At 42.4% G+C, this 20,089-nt stretch overlaps 1 protein-coding gene across 1 annotated transcript in view; it reads left to right on the top strand.

Moving 5' to 3' along the window:
• LOC311238328 (DNA-directed RNA polymerases I, II, and III subunit RPABC1-like) overlaps positions 1–20,089 on the top strand; it is a gene marked incomplete at both ends in the record, with an annotated part of 39,026 nt that overhangs the window by 18,542 nt on the left and 395 nt on the right. Inside the window, 5 exons of the mRNA XM_084326359.1 lie at positions 4,048–4,222; positions 12,867–12,982; positions 14,090–14,170; positions 16,276–16,334; positions 17,901–17,979. Coding sequence (XP_084182485.1) covers positions 4,048–4,222; positions 12,867–12,982; positions 14,090–14,170; positions 16,276–16,334; positions 17,901–17,979 — 510 coding nt within the window. The remainder of the gene's footprint in view (positions 1–4,047; positions 4,223–12,866; positions 12,983–14,089; positions 14,171–16,275; positions 16,335–17,900; positions 17,980–20,089) is intronic.

The raw sequence follows: 20,089 nt of genomic DNA on the forward strand, positions 1-20,089 counted from the left end.
GGCCTCGCGGGAAGGGGGGACTAGTAAAAAAAAAATTTAAAATAATTTTTTTTTTTTAAAGTAAAAAATAAAAAATAAATATATATATATATATATATTTTGCGAAGCCCCCCTTCCCGCGAGGCCCTGTGCGACCGCACTGCTCGCACACCCCCTGAGGCGGCCCTGGTTAACAGTCCCAATTTACCGACTGAACCACACGTTAGCACTCGCTAACGCTAGTTAGCTAGCGTTAGCTAACGCTAGTTAGCCTTTAGCTAAGCTACTAGCCGACATGGCTAGCCCGACTGAACCACACGTTAGCACTCGATAACGTAGCTAAAGCTAACTAGCTGTCCCTGCCTTTAGCTAAGCCGACATGGCTAGCCTGACTGAACTATCTAACATGCAACAACTTTCATCTTCAGTCCATCTGCCGAACGACCGGCCTCTTCGTCTTGGCTGGCATAACCTCCAATGCTGCACGCGCGAAATAGTCAGACGTACGCCGGCCGACTGTACCTTACCTGTAACCCCTCCCCTCGTTGAAACCAATATTATATCTGCTGCAGAGCCTCAGAGCTCCAATAGTGTATCTGCAGAGCCGCAAAGCCAGGAACAAGTCAGACACATTCTACAAACGTGTCTAATGTGAAATATATAAGCATATAAGCAAAACTAGATTTCACTTCTGTGATGAAAAAGGGCCTCGCGGGAAGGGGGGCCTCGCAAAAAAAATTTAAAATGAAAGAAAATAATAAAATAATAAAAAAGAAAAAAGAACATTTTTAATTTTTTTTTTTGCGAGGCCCCCCTTCCCGCGTGGCCCTGTGCGACCACACTGCTCGCACACCCCCTGAGGCGGCCCTGCCTGTAACCCCTCCCCTCATTGAAACCAATAGTATTATCTGCTGCCGAGCCTCAGAGCTCCAATAGTGTATCTGCAGAGCCGCAGAGCGAGGAACAAGGCAGGGCCGCCTCAGGGGGTGTGCGAGCAGTGTGGTCGCACAGGGCCTCGCGGGAAGGGGGGCCTCGCAAAAAAAATAAAAAATGAAAGAAAATAATAAAATAATAAAAAATAAAAAATATTTTTTTTTAATTTTTTTTTTTGCGAGGCCCCCCTTCCCGCGAGGCCCTGTGCGACCACACTGCTCGCACACCCCCTGAGGCGGCCCTGCCTGTAACCCCTCCCCTCATTGAAACCAATAGTATTATCTGCTGCCGAGCCTCAGAGCTCCAATAGTGTATCTGCAGAGCCGCAGAGCGAGGAACAAGTCAGACACATTCTACAAACGTGTCTAATGTGAAATATATAAGCATATAAGCAAAACTAGATTTTAGGTCTGTGATGAAAAAGGGCCTCGCGGGAAGGGGGGCCTAGCAAAAAAAATTTAAAAATAAAAAAAATTATTAAAAAGTAAAGAATTTAAAATAAATATATATATATATATATATATATATATATATATATATTTTTTTTTGCGAAGCCCCCCTTCCCGCGAGGCCCTGTGCGACCGCACTGCTCGCACACCCCCTGAGGCGGCCCTGGTTAACAGTCCCAATTTACCATTTTGTTCAATCCAACAAAGTCAAATGTGTTTCTAGAATATTGAAATATAGTGTATTTAAAAAAGCAGTTACTGGTATGATCAAAACTGGTATCTAAAGGGTTGATTTTCAATTGTGATTAATTAAACCATTATGTAAATTAAACAATAACCCCTTCTGAAAAAAGGAGGTAAAGAATGAGACAAATATTGATCCATCATATTGTATTGCTGTTCAAATACAAATATTCGATCTTACCATTCCCAAAATGCTAATTGAAACTGCTTAGAAAAACAAATTAAAAATATATTCAAAAAGTATACACAAAATACAAAATAGGACCAATCTTGTCAATGGCTGCCTACCCCACTCTTCCCCATCTCATAGACGTTTCCAAAGATTTTCATAATCATGCTTTTTGTCCTCAATCTTTCTTTCGGTATAAAGATTCAGCACTATGGACAGGTCTGCTCCAAATAATTTATTTGTCGATGACAAACAAATGCAATGATGAAATAAACAAAATACAATACGGAATAAACTAAATAAACACATTTTGCATATCATATCCCAGTCTGAGCACAGTTGGCATATCCAAACGTGGCAGTGGAAAAATATGGGTGCATTTTGCACAAGCTCCCACGCACGCGCCCGTATTCCGATCCGCGCAATCATATTCACGGGGGTAGGTCTCCTCGTGGGACACAAGTTCCCAATGCATTGTCCCGTGAATAGGACAGACAACCGTATGCAATGGCGAAAGATGGTGACAAAAACAAAGGATGCAATGTGTCATGAAAATACAAATTAAGCAAGCTCTATGCATTACGAAGTAAACTAAATACAATACGAAATGAACGGAATACTAATGGTGAAAAATAATGTCTATGCCTCATTTTGGGTTTATTTCCCCCTTCCTGATATCTGCAAACAGTGCTGTCGGGTGCAGACTGCTCCACGAGCCAACTGCGCTGGAGCAGATCAGGAGCAAACTGCACACATTAGGGCGTGTCTGCGCTAGTATCTCATCCGTGCAATGTCCTTTGTGCAGGGCCGGACTGGGGAAATAATTCATACCGGGAGATATAGCGCGAAATATAGCCCCAATCAGGCCACTTTTTAAGCAGGGGGTCTGGGGGTCCCCAACCCGGAAATCTTTTGATACAAAGACAGCATTCTGGTGAATTTTAGTGCTTGTGAATCACAAACTAATGAGCCAACAATTGCTTAGTACAATGTACTCTTATGAACCTCAAATAAAACTGTTGTGGCCCTAGCAATGCTACTCTCTCCACCTTCAAAAAGAAAAAAGCAAGCGCACAACATATTTTTCTATTTACTATTATAATACAGTTAACCACTCTCTCCACCTATTCAAACAGAGCAAGAGCACAATACCATATTCACTTTACTGATGCACTACCCATCAACAGTTAAAATAGCCCTTTACACAAACATTAAATAACAGACCTTTCATTACAATACTATAATAACAGTAGCCACTGCCAGAATAGTGACACATGTATCGCGTGTGGTGAGCACACGCATGCATGCACAACGAAGACAGAAGATTGCGTTGTCTCAATCATTTTAACTATAAAATGAGCTCAAAGTATGAGCTCACTGACTGAAATTTCCAACAAAAAGCATCAATTGTCAAATAATATTGATCACATTAACTAGACTAGATGTTTTTGAGGAAATTAGAAAGGGAACAACAACTTAACCCTTGTGTCTGATCAGATTCTTATTTTTTTGATAACTTTACAGTGATTATGTTTGTAGCCAATGTGGCAAAGGTGTGTAATCTTTGAATTATCTTTGAATTATTTTGACTTTCTCTTTATCTGCCATTCCATTCGCCGCCTCCGCTGTCAATCAGTTGTATCGCCTGGTCCCGCCTCCACCAATCACAAGCGGCAGCACGGCTCCATTTCTGTGTGTGATCCGCGTGAGGGAGAGAGAGAGATAGTTCTCCAACTCTGTCGCAGACAGTGAAATCCTGGTTGTTCCCCACTCACCTAGGTTATCTAACTATCGCGCAGCGCCGCCGCCACAACTAAAAACAATGGCCTGGCAAAAAAATTAAAATAAAAATTATAATAAAAAAAATATATAATTTTTTTTTTTTATATAATTTTTTTTTTTTATCTGTGCAGGCCAGGCCACCGGGAAAACTCCCGGTGCTCCCGATGGCCAGTCCGGGCCTGCCTTTGTGGATAGCTCGCAAAGACGGAGCCGGTACCGCACGCTAAACTCGCGCAGTTAAGGGATGATATTGACTGGTTTTATTTCAGTGGGGACGCCATCGCCCTCAACTGGAGTACTGATTGTACCCATTCTGCAATCTGTTAAATAAAGTTTTCATTCATTCATTCATTCATTCATTCATTCACACACACACACACACACACACACACACGCACACGCACACGCACACGCACACACACGCGCACACGCGCACGCACACAAATACACATGGCAATGTGATTAATACAATAATTTGTGTCGTGGTTACAGATGTGTCACGACCGGGGCTACCTGGTGACACAGGGTGAGTTGGACGAGACGCTGGATGAGTTCAAGAGCAAGTATGGTGACCGGCCCAGCGAGGGACGGCCGCGGAGGACGGACCTCACAGTGCTGGTGGCCCACAACGACGACCCCACAGACCAGATGTTTGTCTTCTTTCCAGGTAGCACAGCACATAACGGCACTATTGTTTATCGTTTATTAAAATGATCCCCATTAGCTGCCACCTAAGTGGCGAGCTAGTCTTCCTGGGGTCCACACAGAAAGACAACACAAAACATAACAATACATGAGATGCATATGACAATCACAATTCACTTACTGTAAGTAACAATGATAATCTAAAAACAGTAAAACACTGTAGACATCTTTATCAACATCAGAATATTTTGCTCACATATTTAAGTAGTGCATTCTCAGGTGGTACTTGAAAGACACTGCTATTCAATTGACTTATGCTCAGTGCAGGGCAGTTATTCCAATGATTGAATGTCACTAGACCTAGTGTGGCTGAATCCCAATGTCTAGATTAGGGACTTGCTGAATGAGCCATCGTGAACTTAAAGGAACACGTCGCCGACATGATGGGAAATGCACTTACCATCGTCTCCAGAGTCGGACAAGAACGTAGACACCAATTTCCTCTCTGTGCGTTCAGTAGAAAGCTATCCTGCTCCAAGCTAACCTACCTTAGCACAAGTGAATGGCAGTGGATACGGACCACTAGCCTCTGGGATATATGTGTTTTTACTAGCCAACAGCTAGGCTAGCCGGTCCGTATCCACTTCCATTCATTTGTGTCACAGAGAGGAAATGGGCATCTTGTCTGACCCTGGAGAAGATGGTAAGTACATTTCCCATACTGTTTGAATGTTTCTTTAACCCTCTAAAGCCTACAGACAAAAGTTCGCCTGGATATAGTGCTGTTTATTCTTTGAGTCAGTATCAAGTGTTATACATTTTGATCCAGGGGAACCTGCCCTTAATTTCTGGTGCAGTGTTAATCACCAGCATACATTACCTTTGTGTGAGCATACAATATTTGACATAATAAACTAAACGCCCAGTGATTTTCCTCTGAGTTACAGCCATTAATGTGAATATTGTTCTGGGCGTTTTATTTTTTTGCAGACAATGTGAAAGTATATACATTTTTGTGTTGCCTTCATATTTGGACCACTATCACCTCCGAGAGTGAATATAAACTTATTATATTCCACTGGAAAATAGAGAACCTAATCTGTTGACATATGAAAGACTGCAGTTTTCAAACAAATATTTGCCGTGCTGCTGCTGTGGTGGTTCTGTGGTTCTGCAGCTGGATAACCGGATGTTGGTTTTTTACATCGAATTCCATACACCGCAATTATGCATCAAATTTTTGACATCGAATTATATACACTGCAATTATGCATCGAATATTTTTTTTGGCGTCGAATTGAATTTTATTATGCATTCGAATTGTTTTATTAACACTGCATTTTTATTTCGCATAGGTAAATTCGGAGCAAAGAAATTCAGATACATGATTTTCAAAGTATTTATTTGCAATGCTATAAATTCGGTGTCTGAAACTATAAATGCGGTGTCTGAAATAATTCAGATACAAAAATGCGGTGTCTGAAAAAATTCAGATACATGTTTTCAAATTCAGATACATGTTTTCAAAGTTATTATTTTCAATGCTATAAATGCGGTGTCTGATTAAATTCAAATACTTCTGGCACTCATTTGCTTCCATAGGGCCTATTATGATGGAGATTGAGAGACATATCCTCTTATAATGAGAGACATATCCTCTTATAATGTGTACTTGTTCTGTTGTGTTTGTATGTGTCCTTTATACAAATTTTGTTGTGTGTTATGTGTTCTGATTCTGTATTACATTGCACAAAATGTGGGACCCTCTCGAAAACGAGATACTGTATCTCAATGTGGTTTTCCCAATAAAGAATTTCAATATAAGACATTCCAATAGTTAGAGGAAAAAACAGATTTCTCTAGATCAGAACATACTGGACCCTAAGAACCATCCAGTCATTAGATCAGAACATACTTGAGGGCAGGCCCGGACTGGCCATCCGGAGCACCGGGAGTTTTCCCGGTGGCCTGGCCTGCACAGGTCAAAGTAAAAATGTATATAAAAAAAAATATATATATAATTTTTTTTTTTTATAATTTTTTTTTTTTGGCAGGCCATTGTTTCTGGTTGTGGCGGCGGCGCGGCGCGATAGTTAGATAACCTAGGTGGGTGGGGAACAACCAGGATTTCACTGTCTGCGACAGAGTTAGAGAACTATCTGACTCTCTCCCTCACGCGGATCACACACACACAATGGAGCCGTGCTGCCGCTTGTGATTGGTGGAGGCGGGACCAGGCGATACAACTGATTGACAGCGGAGGCGGCGAATGGAATGGCAGATGGCACTGATTGATTGATTGATTGGAAATTGTATTAACAGATTGCAGAATGGGTACAGTACAGTACAGCTCAATACATACAATTGTTAAGGGGATGCAGACCAGAGAAAGACTTTCGTCTTGTTTACATCAGGGTCCCCCATTTTCAATTCATCATAATTTAACTCATAATCTGCACTCAGATGCAGAATAACAGCCAGGCAGTGAGCCAGGTAGTGAGGGACTCGGGAGAGATACAGTAGAGCGAAAGTCAATTAACGTTGATGTCAAGATGGACAGTGGAAGAAAGAGAAAGGGTGGAGGAGAGAGGGATAAAACAAAGAAAAAGAAAGGCCCTTACAGGAGATGCTGGTAAATCCGGCAACATTTATCAAATGTTTTCTTGCACCAAGGTCAAGGAACCAGCAGGTTAGTCAGTGATAAAAATAAACATGTGGATGTTAGCTATAACGTTACCATGCAATGCATCATCTCCCCTGTCAAAAGCCCAATGTTAAATTTGCCAAGAAACAAATAAATAATTTAACCCTTGTGTCTGAAAACTAAAGTGTTATACTCTTACCATATTAGGGGACTAAATTGAAAAACGCCATAAAAAGATTATATGTTGAAATAATTTCCCACTTTCTTTTCCATAAATATTTTATTCAACTTCAGATTAAAAATGAAATACTCCCACTTTTCTGAAAGGAGTTGGTAAATCTGACATTACAAAAAACAATATGTGGTGGTTATGATTGGGGCTGAAGTTGAATAAACAATTTATGAAAGAGAAAGTCAAAATAATTCCAAGATAATTCAAAGATTACACACCTTTGCCACATATATTGGCTACAAACATAATCACTGCAAAGTTATAAAAAAATAAGAATCTGATCAGACACAAGGGTTAAGTTGTTGTTCCCTTTCTAATTTCCTCAAAAACATCTAGTCTAGTGAGCTCATATTGAGCTCATTTTATAGTTAAAATTATTGAGGCAACGCAATCTTCTGTCTTCGTTGTGCATGCATGCGTGTGCTCACCACACGCGATACATGTGTCACTATTCTGGCAGTGGCTACTGTTATTATAGTATTGTAATGAAAGGTCTGTTATTTAATGTTTGTGTAAAGGGCTATTTTAACTGTTGATGGGTAGTGCATCAGTAAAGTGAATATGGTATTGTGCTCTTGCTCTGTTTGAATAGGTGGAGAGAGTGGTTAACTGTATTATAATAGTAAATAGAAAAATATGTTGTGCTCTTGCTTTTTTCTTTTTGAAGGTGGAGAGAGTAGCATTGCTAGTGCCACAACAGTTTTATTTGAGGTTCATAACAGTACATTGTACTAAGCAATTGTTGGCTCATTAGTTTGTGATTCACATGCAATAAAATTCACCAGAATGCAGGAAATTAAGTCTTTGTAACAAAAAATGTCCTGGTGGACTGACTCGGGCTATATTTCGCGCTATTTCTCCCGGTATGAATTATTTCCCCAGTCCGGCCCTGCTTGAGGGAACCCTAAGAACCATCCAGTCATTAGATCTGAACATACTGGAGGGAACCTAAGAACCATCCAGTCATTAGATCTGAACATACTGGAGGGAACCTAAGAACCATCCAGTCATTAGATCAGAACATACTGGAGGCACCCTAAGAACCATCCAGTCATTAGATCAGAACATACTGGAGGGAACCTAAGAACCATCCAGTCATTAGATCAGAAGATACTTGAGGCACCCTAAGAACCATCCAGTCATTAGATCTGAACATACTTGAGGCACCCTAAGAACCATCCAGTCATTAGATCAGAAGATACTTGAGGCACCCTAAGAACCATCCAGTCATTCGATTGAGTCGAATAGGTTCCAATATTCTTCTTCTTGAGTGAAGAGATGTAAAGAGTTTGCTTAACAATAAAGGCTTTAAAAATACCAGTGTTTGTTGCGCCTTTCTGCAAGAGAAGGCCAACCCACCCTATCATGATACAGGACACAATGCTGAGTATCATATCTCTTTATAGTTTATTCATTTATATACTCTGTAATAAATCTAAGAGCGGAGTGATGTACAGAGTCCACAGAGGTTAAGAGTTGATGCCACGGCATGCCTATAAATTACATCACCATAATCCAAAACTGTTGTGAAGACCGATTCAACAACTCTTTTTTTCCTACTAATCAGAAAGCTGGATCTGTTTCTGTACAGGAAACCAATTTTCTGTCACAGCTTGGAGGCAAGATTATCCACATGGAACTTAAATGTAAATGTCTTGTCGAGCCACAGTCCCAAGATATTTATACTCTGTGACTCTCTCTACACAAGAGCCACTTACAGTAGATATCTGCACATTATCATAGTCAATATTTCTGACTCTAAAAAAAAAACATGCATTTAGTCTTACTAGCGTTAAGAACTAATTTAAGATTCGATTTAAGGCCATCCTGCAGAGCATCAAAAGAAAGCTGTCACTTGTCTGTGGCCAGCTGCAAAGAATCGGCAACACGGTACACACTTGTATCGTCAGCATACGAATGGGCATGGATTGGCACCCGTACGAAGAAGAAACAATATCATGATGTAGATCGTAAAAAGGACAGGACCCAGAACCTGTGGTACGCCTTTAGTTAAAGACAAAACATAAAAATTGGGCTTGACCTGACCTCACACACTATAGTAGATGGATAATCCCGAAACCAGAAGCAGGTGGCGATCGACTGTATCGAAGGCTTTTGACAAATCTGCAAAGAGGGCAGCGCCAATGTTCCTTCTTATCTAAATAATATAATTTGTAACCAAAGTGATGGCTGAAGTATTACCGTGATTGGCTCTATTAACCCTTTTCACTGCCACACACGACAGAAGGTTTAACCGTTTACTATCACACAACCGACAAGGTTAACCGGCTGTTGTGTGGCAGTGAAAGGGTTAACCTTTGTGAATTGTCGCAGTGAACGGGTTAACCGTTTGGTAGTGCGGCAGTGAAAGGGTTAATGAGGAAGAAGAAATGTAAGTTGATTATTTACCAGGACTTTAGCTGGGCAAGGTAACCTGGACATATGATAATGATTATCCAAGTTTGTTATGGTTTGTAAACAACCCCAACAGCACGACACAGACAGAGTTAGCCAAAAACGAAGGGCGTATTTATTTACAAACAGAAAAGAGCAAAAAACAACGTAAAATCATTCAGGGGGAATGTCCTTAGCAGAGTAGGCTCTGCGGCTCTGCCCAGAGCAGAGTTGGCTCTGTGGCTCTGCGGCTCTGCGGCTTTGCAGCTTATTCGATATCCACTCGGGGAGGAACAGAACAACGGAGAATGTCATTAATCGAACTTGGGAATACGAGACAGTCCAGTAATTAAGCAGAGTCCAGTACCAAAACAAAGCGACACTTCAGTGTTTACGGAACACACAAAAAACAGAATGAAGGTCTTGAGTCCAGGAAAAAATTAGGAAATACGAGCATAAAAAAATAGACTTCCAAAAACTCACCAAGGGCAAAGTGAGATACGAGGCACGGGTCCACGGAGGCAGAGAGACGTAACAGCGGCGACTTCCAAGGGCGTACTGGAGAAAACAACACAAGAGGAACAAGCAGTAGGTGGTGGTGACCAAAACGACCGACACTGAATGCTCAGAAACCCGTGTATAAAAGGGCTCCCTTCGAGCTGATTGGAAACTCCATTCAGGTGCGTGATGGTAATTGGTACCTGGAAGCGCGCAGTACTGGGCCAGCCCTCACAAAGTTGTTCCTATCGCACCTGTTAGATGTCTCGAAGTCCAGCAGTTGATGGATTTAGCTGTAGTGTCTCTGCATTGTGTTATAGACGGTGCTCAGACATCATTATCTCCCCGGGGAAAGATGGACAGCGATCACACGGTCCAGTTGAAGTTTAACAGAAAGACGTTTATTTAACTAACAGAAGAGGTTGACAGACATTATTAATACCAAGTGAAAGTCTCGATAGATGAATGCAATGAGTTGATTTGCAAGTCTATCTATCTCCGTTCTTACTCTCTCTCTGCCACATACAACTGGAGCCGAATTAATGAAGGCAAGGAATTGTATGTTTTGATTCTATTTAATAAACATGAGCGTCGGCAAACAAAGACCAGGACCCACGACCAGGACCCACCCATGCTGGCTTCCCACCCGCTGACACTGCCAATTGTGTTAGTATGGGCGGTCGGCCAAGCCGGAGGCACCGCAGCTGGATTCGATCCCACTGGCTCTGTGGTGGTAGACAGATGCTTAGTCCGCTGCGCTACCCTGTTGGCAAACAATTACCATTAACATTTGCTACCGAATGCTACCGTTACAGCTAACGCTGGTTTGTGTTGATCAGAGATGGTCTATGTCTTGCACTGCACTGTGAGGACCGTCCTGTTGTCCCCCTGTTTGCTGTGTGCTGTAGAAGTTCCCTTCAGGTTTCTTTTAGTAATTTGACAAATGAAGTGATTCTATTTCTGATAACAACTTGAATGAGATATTTTTTGTAAACTTTGTAAAGAAATAAGTGTTAAGAGCGATGCACTGCTCTGTTGTATGTTAGAACTTTGTTCAGAAATAAGTGTTAACACTTTGAGCGCCACGCCTGGTTTTCCTTTTTACCGGCTGAATGCCACCATCGGCGCCAATGTTAACGTTAATATCGCCTAATCTATGTTTTAAATTATGGCTATGTGTCTAATCTGCCCATCGCATTATCAAAGACTATTTTCCAGTCAGTGCTGTCAAGGCAGATTGTTTTTGTATCGCGTCGTTTCCGTTTCAGAGCAGTTAGAAAAGCCCCCGTTTGATATAAAAAACAGCTCATTCTGGAGCATTCTATGAAAATCGTCTTTTAGTGGAATATTCCACAACGTTGATATTCGTCGGCCTTTTTATGAATCGTTTTCAAATAAACGCTAGATGATCAATATTATACGTGCACGCAAGCACATTACGGCCTCGCACGGATAATCGCCTTGTTGATTTCCTCTCTGACTTTTACAGTGAAACTGAAAGAAGACATTTCACAAAACAGCCTATATCTTCATCAAACTTACTCTGATTATCCTAACACTGATAACATAGAGTCCTTACCTGACATCAGATGGTATCCAACTGGTATATTCCAATTCCTGATCACCATTCGAAAAAATCGATCGTGTATGGATCCAACGCGATACTGTAGAACTCCATGATCAGCGGGGATCTGAGGTTCCAGAATGAACTGTGGTAACCCCGGCTGGATCAGTGGACTGGAAAATGTGGAGTACCGGATTTTTTTCCCCATTCATTTTCATTGAGTCTATTCCAAAATCACTTATGTCATCTGGGAGACGACAGGGGGCGCTTTTTTCCACAGTGATCGCTGGCGCCGCTCGGCTATACTCGGGTAGGTTCGGGTGATGCAATAATTTTTCAGATCGCTAAAAAAAATAAAATAAAAAATTCCGAGAAATCTCGTGAGCAACCACCTATAAAAAAACACGAGAAATCTCGTGAGTGGCACGGAAAGAGAGCGATGCTCTGTTGTATGTTAGAACTTTGTAAAGAAACTCAAAGTGTTAACACTTTGGTTGCCAACAACAAGATTTCTTGTCCTAACTCGGCATTCGTTGGTTGCCAGTAACGAGTTTTCTCGTTATTTAATCGTTATTTCTTTTATTAGCGATATCCATTCATTTTTCATCCATCCAGCCTGACGTTATCATTGGGAATGGCTCTGAGCTCGAAAAGGGCAAATACCGCCCCCTATCCACAATTTACTTCTGGGGCATGCAACCTGATACTAGTGCATTCATTGAGGGGACTGGAAGCAGCGTCGATGATCTGTTTCGGAGTATAACGTTGGATAAACGTGATCGATATTTGGAATGGCGATCAGGAATTGGATTAATCTTTTTGCAGAACATCTGATCTGAGGTAAGGACTCTATGTTACCAGTTTTGGGTTAATTAAAGTTTTTTTTTCACAGTGTTCTCTGTTCTATTGTTCTACTGTTAAATGTTATGAGCGATGCTCTGTTGTAAATGTTATTGTATATTTCTATTGAACTATTTTATCACACTTTTTTACTCTGTCTATTCTATTTTATCTTTAGTATTGCCTATTTTTTAAATGAATCAAACCGCACTTTATTAACCATCTATTCTATTTTATAATTTGTATTACTGAATGAAACCGTAAACGTGAGAGGCCTATTGGGATGTTGGATCCTAATGTAAAAACTGTGATTTACCTTACCTTGTTACCTCTTTAGCTTTTTTATGCTCTCTTATGCCTGTATTTATTTTTTTTACTGCTGTGAAGCACTTTGAACTGCAATCTCTGTATGCAAAGTTCTATACAAATAAAGTGTATTATTATTATTATTATTCTGTTCACACCCTCCACCTCCCTGTGTTTGTTGTGGACAGAGGATCCCAAAGTGGGCAGGAAGATCATCAGGAAGTACATCCAGCGCATGCAGGAGGAGAGTATCACGCGAGCCATCTTCGTGGTCCAGAGGTGCATGACGGGACCATCCAAACAGGTAACCCTTTCACTGCCACACTACAGAAGGTTAACCCTTTACTATCACACTACCAACGGTAATAATTGATTTATTTTGTATAGCGCTTTTCAAGGACCCAAAGTCGCTGACAATAGGCAAAAAAAACAAGAAACATAGAACCACAGGGAACAATATGAATACACAAGAACATAGAACCGTGAGTAACAGGGCGACCGGGTAGCGCAGCGGACTAAGCTTCTGTCTACCACCGCAGAGACACTGGTATCGAATCCGGCTGTCAGCGGTGCCTCCGGCTTGGTCGGTCGTCATACTAACACAATTAGCAGTGTCAGCAGGTGGGACGCCGGTGGGTGGTATCCTGGTCGTTGTAAACAGCTACTCCTACAGGTCGGTCAGGGCGCCTGCACAGCAAGGGAAGGAACTGGTGAGGTAGTGTGCCCTCCCACGCGTTACACTCACCCAATGAGAGTCCTCGCTGTCAGGTGAAAAGAGGCTGCTGGCTGTCTCCTATGTATCGGATGAAGCATCTGATAGACTTCAGGGCTCCCTAGACCGGCAAGTGGGGGGCAAATGCGCGCAATGACCAGGAAGGGGAGGGGGGAATTGGCATAACGACTAAATTGGGATGGGAGAAAGATACAGAAAAATAGGAGGAGAAAAAGTGGATAAGAAAAAAAGAACTGTGAGTAACAGACAACAAAGCCAGTAGGGGAGACAGTCAGGAAGTAAGTAAGGGAAACCGAGGGGGTGGGAGGGGCAGGAGAGGAGAGAAGGTAGGGCAGGGGAAAAGGGGTGGTAGGTTGGAGGAGGGTGGTTATGGGTAGGGAAGGTTGAATGCTAGTGAGAACAGGTAGGTTTTGAGTCGTGATTTGAAGGTGGAGAGTGAGGGAGAGTCTCTGACGGTCTGAGGGAGGGTGTTCCAGAGTCGGGGTGCAGCACGTGAGAAGGCTCGATCACCAAAACCTTTTGGGATGAGCGAAGCAGTGGAAGAGGACCGGAGGGATCGGGTGGGGCGGTGAGGGAGAAGGAGGTCAGTCGGGTCCTTTTCAAGTGTGGCATGACGAGGAGGTAGCGGGTCGTGTTGTGGCTCTTAATCGTCTGTGTTGTTTGTCTCTCTCTCCTCAGTCTTTAGTGGACATGGCACCCAATTACACCCTGGAGCATTTCCTTCAACAAGAGCTTCTATTCAACATCACAGAACACGAGGTTTGTGTGTTCGTGTGGATGTGAGTGTGTTGAAACTGTATGAAGTACGGGATCTGGGCCTAGATGTGCACAACTTGGCAGATTTCCCACTAAATAGCCCTGTATATACACACAGCTGGAAACATGTAGGACACATACTCAGATTTATAAAATTCATTGTTCACCATCGGTACACATTTCCAGTTATAAATCACAGATGCTGTCGAATGGTGCCGCACAGCCAGCCAGCCAGAAAATATAAAATAGTCTATTATTTGGAGGCAGTAGCATTGACCGCATTCACACGGCAGACATTTTGCTCAGGTGGGAACACGTGGTGTAGTGGTGGTGTAGTGTAGGGTTCAATTCCCGCTTGGGGACCAGGTTTCCATGATGCCAGTTACCCAGGTGGGGTATCTCCCAGGCCTTTCTGTGTGGAGTTTGCATGTTCTCCCCATGCTCGCAAGGGTTTCCCCCCCCCGATAAGAGAAACCCAATGGAAAAACATGCACAACAGATCGCTGACCCTATCGCGTCCTTGACGAAGACGGGCAGGAGCACTTGGATTGGTCCCCGGGCGCCGTACCTCGCCGTCGCCCTGTCTGCTCCCGGCTGCCCTTGGGGGGAAGGACGACGGGATGGGTTAAGCACAGAGCTCAATCGCATCGGCGACCCTGAGAAAAAGACAATGCATGTGTGTGTGTGTGTGTGTATTCCTGTGTGTGTGTGCCGCCCATTGCATGTCCCATGTCGTTGCATGCCGAATAAAGACACTCTAAATAGGTCCTGCATTATTATATTATAACAGGATGGAAAGGAATCCCAACCTGAGCATTAATAATAAAAGAGAATTCAGAGAAAATAGTCCATTCTGAGCGGCTATATAATCGTAATCCTTTAATCTAGTAATTACTATCCCATATCCCATAACATGTTATATTGTTGTTATGCACAAACGACTTAAACGACTGTTGAGAAAAGATTGACTGCCAATTTACTTATATTTTTTCAGAAAGTAATTTTGACTCACAATATCTTCAACAAAATAACTTGCAGATCGGATGTTCACATGCATTTCACCAGAGGGGCAAGTAGAGGGTTGATTAGTCTACTGAACTGTAATATATAGGGCTATCTGGGCATGGAACTGTCTTCCAAGTGGCATAAGCGAAATACAAGGTATAGCTAGCTTTAAGAATAAGTTGAGATCTCACTTACAAGAGAGCCAATGAATATGAAAGGGATAAATAATGTAGAGCCATGTGAAATGTTTGCTACCGTAATGTGTTCTGTTATCGTTTGATTGTGTTTCTTTGGTCTGTGTCACTGTTACGGCGGAGACAGGTAGGTTCCAGTTGTGGAGCAATAAGTAGAAGCAGAGAGGGTGTTTACTCGTTAACGGTGGTTCTCTTTATTTGTAGAACGGTACACCTAGAGTAATAGCAACAGGTAGTAACACTGACGCAGGGCGTCTAGGAGAGAAGATAATAATGATAACAATAAAGACAGCAACGTCCAGTGTCTGCGGTACCGCCGTGTACTCTGCAGGAGAATGAGAAGATCCGACAACTGGAAGTAGAAAGACAGGGGTTAAATAAGACCACATTCCAGACATACCAAGCGCACCACGGTGACAACCAATCAGGAGACCCAAACAATAAGTGACAAGTGACAGGGAGACAAGTGACAGGGAAGCCCAGTGACAGGTGTCAGAGTGGTGGGTGGTTCTCAGGCGGGGCCAGAGAACCCACAGCGTTATGTCACGCACTATGTTTTCATTTTGCCAGGTTGTAATGTTGTGAAGTTGTTTTTCGGACCCCAGGAAAACTAGCTGGCGTCTTTGCGTTAGGATCCTTGATATGATATGATATGATACATTTATTTATATTGCGCCCCTCAACCAATAATTACATCGGCCCGGGGCGCATCCCGGGAGAGAATAAAAAAATAATAATAAAAAAATGTACAATTATCCTTGTCAATAAACAAATAACATCAATGACTTCAAAATGTTACACACATACATGTTGTGTATAATATGTTATACATCTGGCCCAAGGTCTGATTTATTAAGTTGTGTTTTGTTCTAATGTCTTAAACTTCTGTAATTTCCACCCTGGCTTTAGCTGGTCCCGGAGCACATCTTGATGAGCAAGGAAGAAGTGGCGGAGCTGCTGGCGAGATAGTATCCTTCTAGACTTTATGGTGTTTTTGTTTTGTTGATTTATTGTGATATTTCTTCTTGACTTGTTTAAAAAAGACGTGTCGGGCCCATGGGGACATTAAGGTGTGTTGTCGGGCCTTACAAATAAATTGTATTTGATTTGATTTGATAAGGCACTTGCAGGGCTGTTCCTGCAGGCTGTGTGACGTACGGGCGTCGGGGCAGCTCTGCCTGGGAGTGTTTTGAGTTCAAACGTACATCTTTAGTAGTGGGTGTAACTGAGGGGTACAATTCCCTGACTGTATTAAATAAGTATGGTATCATTAAACCACTACTGTCTTATGTACATTACTACTGGCCATACAGTACACAGGTATATGATATGAACACCTCCACAATGACACGGTTCCACACAAATCTTGGTTATAATAATATTTATTAGCAGCAATGATAGTATATTACAATACTTTACGTAGAGTCGTGCTTATAAGGCGAAGAATGTGCGTGAGTAAATCAATAGCGTAAGTCCATTATCATATTACGCAGGAGATAATGAATACCACCTGTATCTTAGGAATTATATATATGGTACACTAGTAGGGCAGCGGGAGATACTAGTAGGGTCCCTCCGGTTGTAGGCCAGCAGGGGGAGGAAATGTTCGAATGCAAACTCTGGATCAATGGGGAATCAATAAGCTCCAGCTACGGGAGACGGTACATTACTCCCTTGATCGGCAGACGAAAGCAGCAGCTGTAATCCAAGTATGCGTGCAGCATAGGTGAAAGCCAGCCAGCCTCTCCTAGAGACGGGCTCGAGTGATGTTCCTCACGGGTAAATCCCACACAGTAGTGGGTGTAGACGATTCTCCTCCGCTCCAACAGCCACAGGACCAAAGCAATATAATAATAATCCAGCCGGAAAAGGGCTCTGCATTCACCGGGGTAGATTCTCCGGTGCGCGGTACTTCACATTAACTAGGTCGAACTTGACGTTATTCCACTAAGCTCTGACACTTTTACTGTCCTATTCGCACGCGGTTATAAGTGCTCTATTTAGACGCACGGTTGCTCACTTCACTTGGTCGTTGACTCGTGATGAAGGCTTTAACGTTTGAGGGTAACACGTTTCTAGGTTAACTTGACTTTAGGCTGCTAAGTGCTGCTGTATCCACTTGCGACGTATTTATACGTACGGTGAATAATCTAGTACCAGCCTTATTCCTGTCTCGTATTCTTGCGCAGAACCGGGCATGTCCAGGCAAGCCTTGGCGGTGACTTTGAACTAGACATTGGGGGTATGGCAGTGGCGCCTAGTGGATCGCTATCCAATAGGAGAACGAAATATTATGGTCTGTACTAGGTAAAAGGGATATTCCGTGTATATGTAAAAAGAATACACAAGGGATATCAGACGATATACAAATACTATGCAATATATATCAAGTAATAAATATATATATTCGGTTTAATCTGATCCTTCGTAACAGTGGGCGTTCTTCTTACTGGCTCTATTTGTACGCACCCCCCAATCGACACATTAGTATCTCTAACCTTGGCTTTCTGAGAATAGTTTCCTTAACGTGCCAGTAAACTGAAGACGAACCAACTGCCCAGGATCCAAGCTGGGGACCCTGTGGCCAGATACTATGGCTTGAAGAGAGGGCAGGTGAGACACACACACACACACACACACACACACACACACACACACACACACACACACACACACACACACACACACGCACACGCACACGCACACGCACACGCACACACGGCACGGTGGTGTAGTGGTTAACACTGTCGCCTCACAGCAAGAAGGTCCAGGGTTCGAATCCCGCTTGGGGACCAGGTTTCCATGATGCCAGTTACCCAGGTGGGGTATCTCCCAGGCCTTTCTGTGTGGAGTTTGCATGTTCTCCCCGTGCTCGCAAGGGTTTCCCCCCCGATAAGATAAACCCAATGGAAAAACATGCACAACAACAAGATCGCTAACGCTGTGGCGTCCTTGACGAAGACGGACAGGAGCACTTGGATTGGTCCCCTGGCGCGGCTCACGTGGCGCCTGTCTGCTCCCGGCTGCCCTTGGGGGGGAAGGACGACGGGATGGGTTAATCGCAGATACGCATTGTATGCATGGTTCGCATGTGTGCCAAATAATGACCTCGGAGCAGGTCCTAAATTATTATTACACACACACACACACACACACACACTTACGCATACCATATACATTTACATTTACATTTACATTTAGTCATTTAGCTGACGCTTTTATCCAAAGCGACTTACAAGTTCTGTACGACAAGACAGCAAGAAGGGTACAACTCTATCAGCTGAGTAACAATGTTCATCAAGTGTTGCGTGTTACAGTGTAGGTTAGTTTATTAGGACAAGTGCATGACAGTAAGGTTAGTCGGGTTAGTTTTTTTTTTTTTTTTTATATAAATCATTTCAGATAATGGTTATTACATATACCCGCACGCACGCACGCACGCACGCACACACACACACACACACACACACACACACACACACACACACACACACACACACACACACACACACACACACACACACACACACACACACACTTACACATATACACACACATACATAATTACACAGACACGCACACATACATACATACTAGGGGTGTAAAGGTACACAAAAACCACGGTACGGTACGTAACTCGGCTTTGAAGTCAGGGTTCGGTACGGTACACACACACACACACACACACACACACACACACACACACACACACACACAAAATCACATACATATACATGTGTAAACAACAGGCTCAGAGACAGTTTCTTCCCCAGAGCCATAAGGCTGTCCCCGAAGCCTGTTTTTGGGATTCGAACTTCGTCAGGGTTTTTCGAACGAACGTTCGAACCATCGTTTTTAATAATAAATAAAAAAAATTACCGGTAAATGAAAAATATTTTTTTTCAAAATATATATATATATATATTAAACTAAATAAGACTTGTGCACATCTAGTTGGATCCCAACTGGAGGTGCAGGTCAGCGCAAGAGAGATATATAAAGCTAAAAGAAGAATACCTTCAAAAGAAGGGGCTGCACACTCCTCAGGACTGGTTTTGCTTTTTATTATTGCACAACGCGTTTCACTTCCGCTTCATCACCTGAGTAAGCAGAAGCGAAACGCGTTGTGCAATAATAAAAATCAAAACCAGTCCTGAGAAGTGTGCGGTCCCTTCTTTTGAAGGTATTCTTCTTTTAGCTTTATATATTTTATTTTTGTATTTTTTATAAATATCCTCAAACTAAATCCTCAATTTGAATAAAGTGATTCATCTGATTAAATGAGTCTTTCTTTTTTATTAAATCAACTTTCTTTAATGAATATAACTTAGCAGTTCTTTTTAATACTATAATATTAGTGTAGCCTAATCTTTATCTGCAACTGTGAAGAAAACCCCCATTGGTTTAAACAGAATGAATAGACACAAAAGAAAAGAAAAAAAAGAAAAAAAAGAAAAGGAAACTTTTTTATTTATTTATTTTTTTTAATAAAAAATTCGAATTTTGATTTATAATTAGAATGTTAACGTAACGAACGAACGTTCGAGCGTTCGAACATTCGGACTCAGCCTTACAGAGCCATCACCACCTTGAACTCTAACATGCACTAATAATTCACCCTGTCCCCCTCCTCCCACACTGTGCAACGTCCTGCCCCTCAAGTGCAACATCCACTGTGCAATACCCACCCACTACCGTCTGACACTGTGACTGTTATTGTGTA

The sequence above is a fragment of the Notolepis coatsorum genome (assembly GCF_963971535.1).
Source record: "Notolepis coatsorum genome assembly, chromosome: 12".
NCBI classification, from domain to species: domain Eukaryota; kingdom Metazoa; phylum Chordata; class Actinopteri; order Aulopiformes; family Paralepididae; genus Notolepis; species Notolepis coatsorum.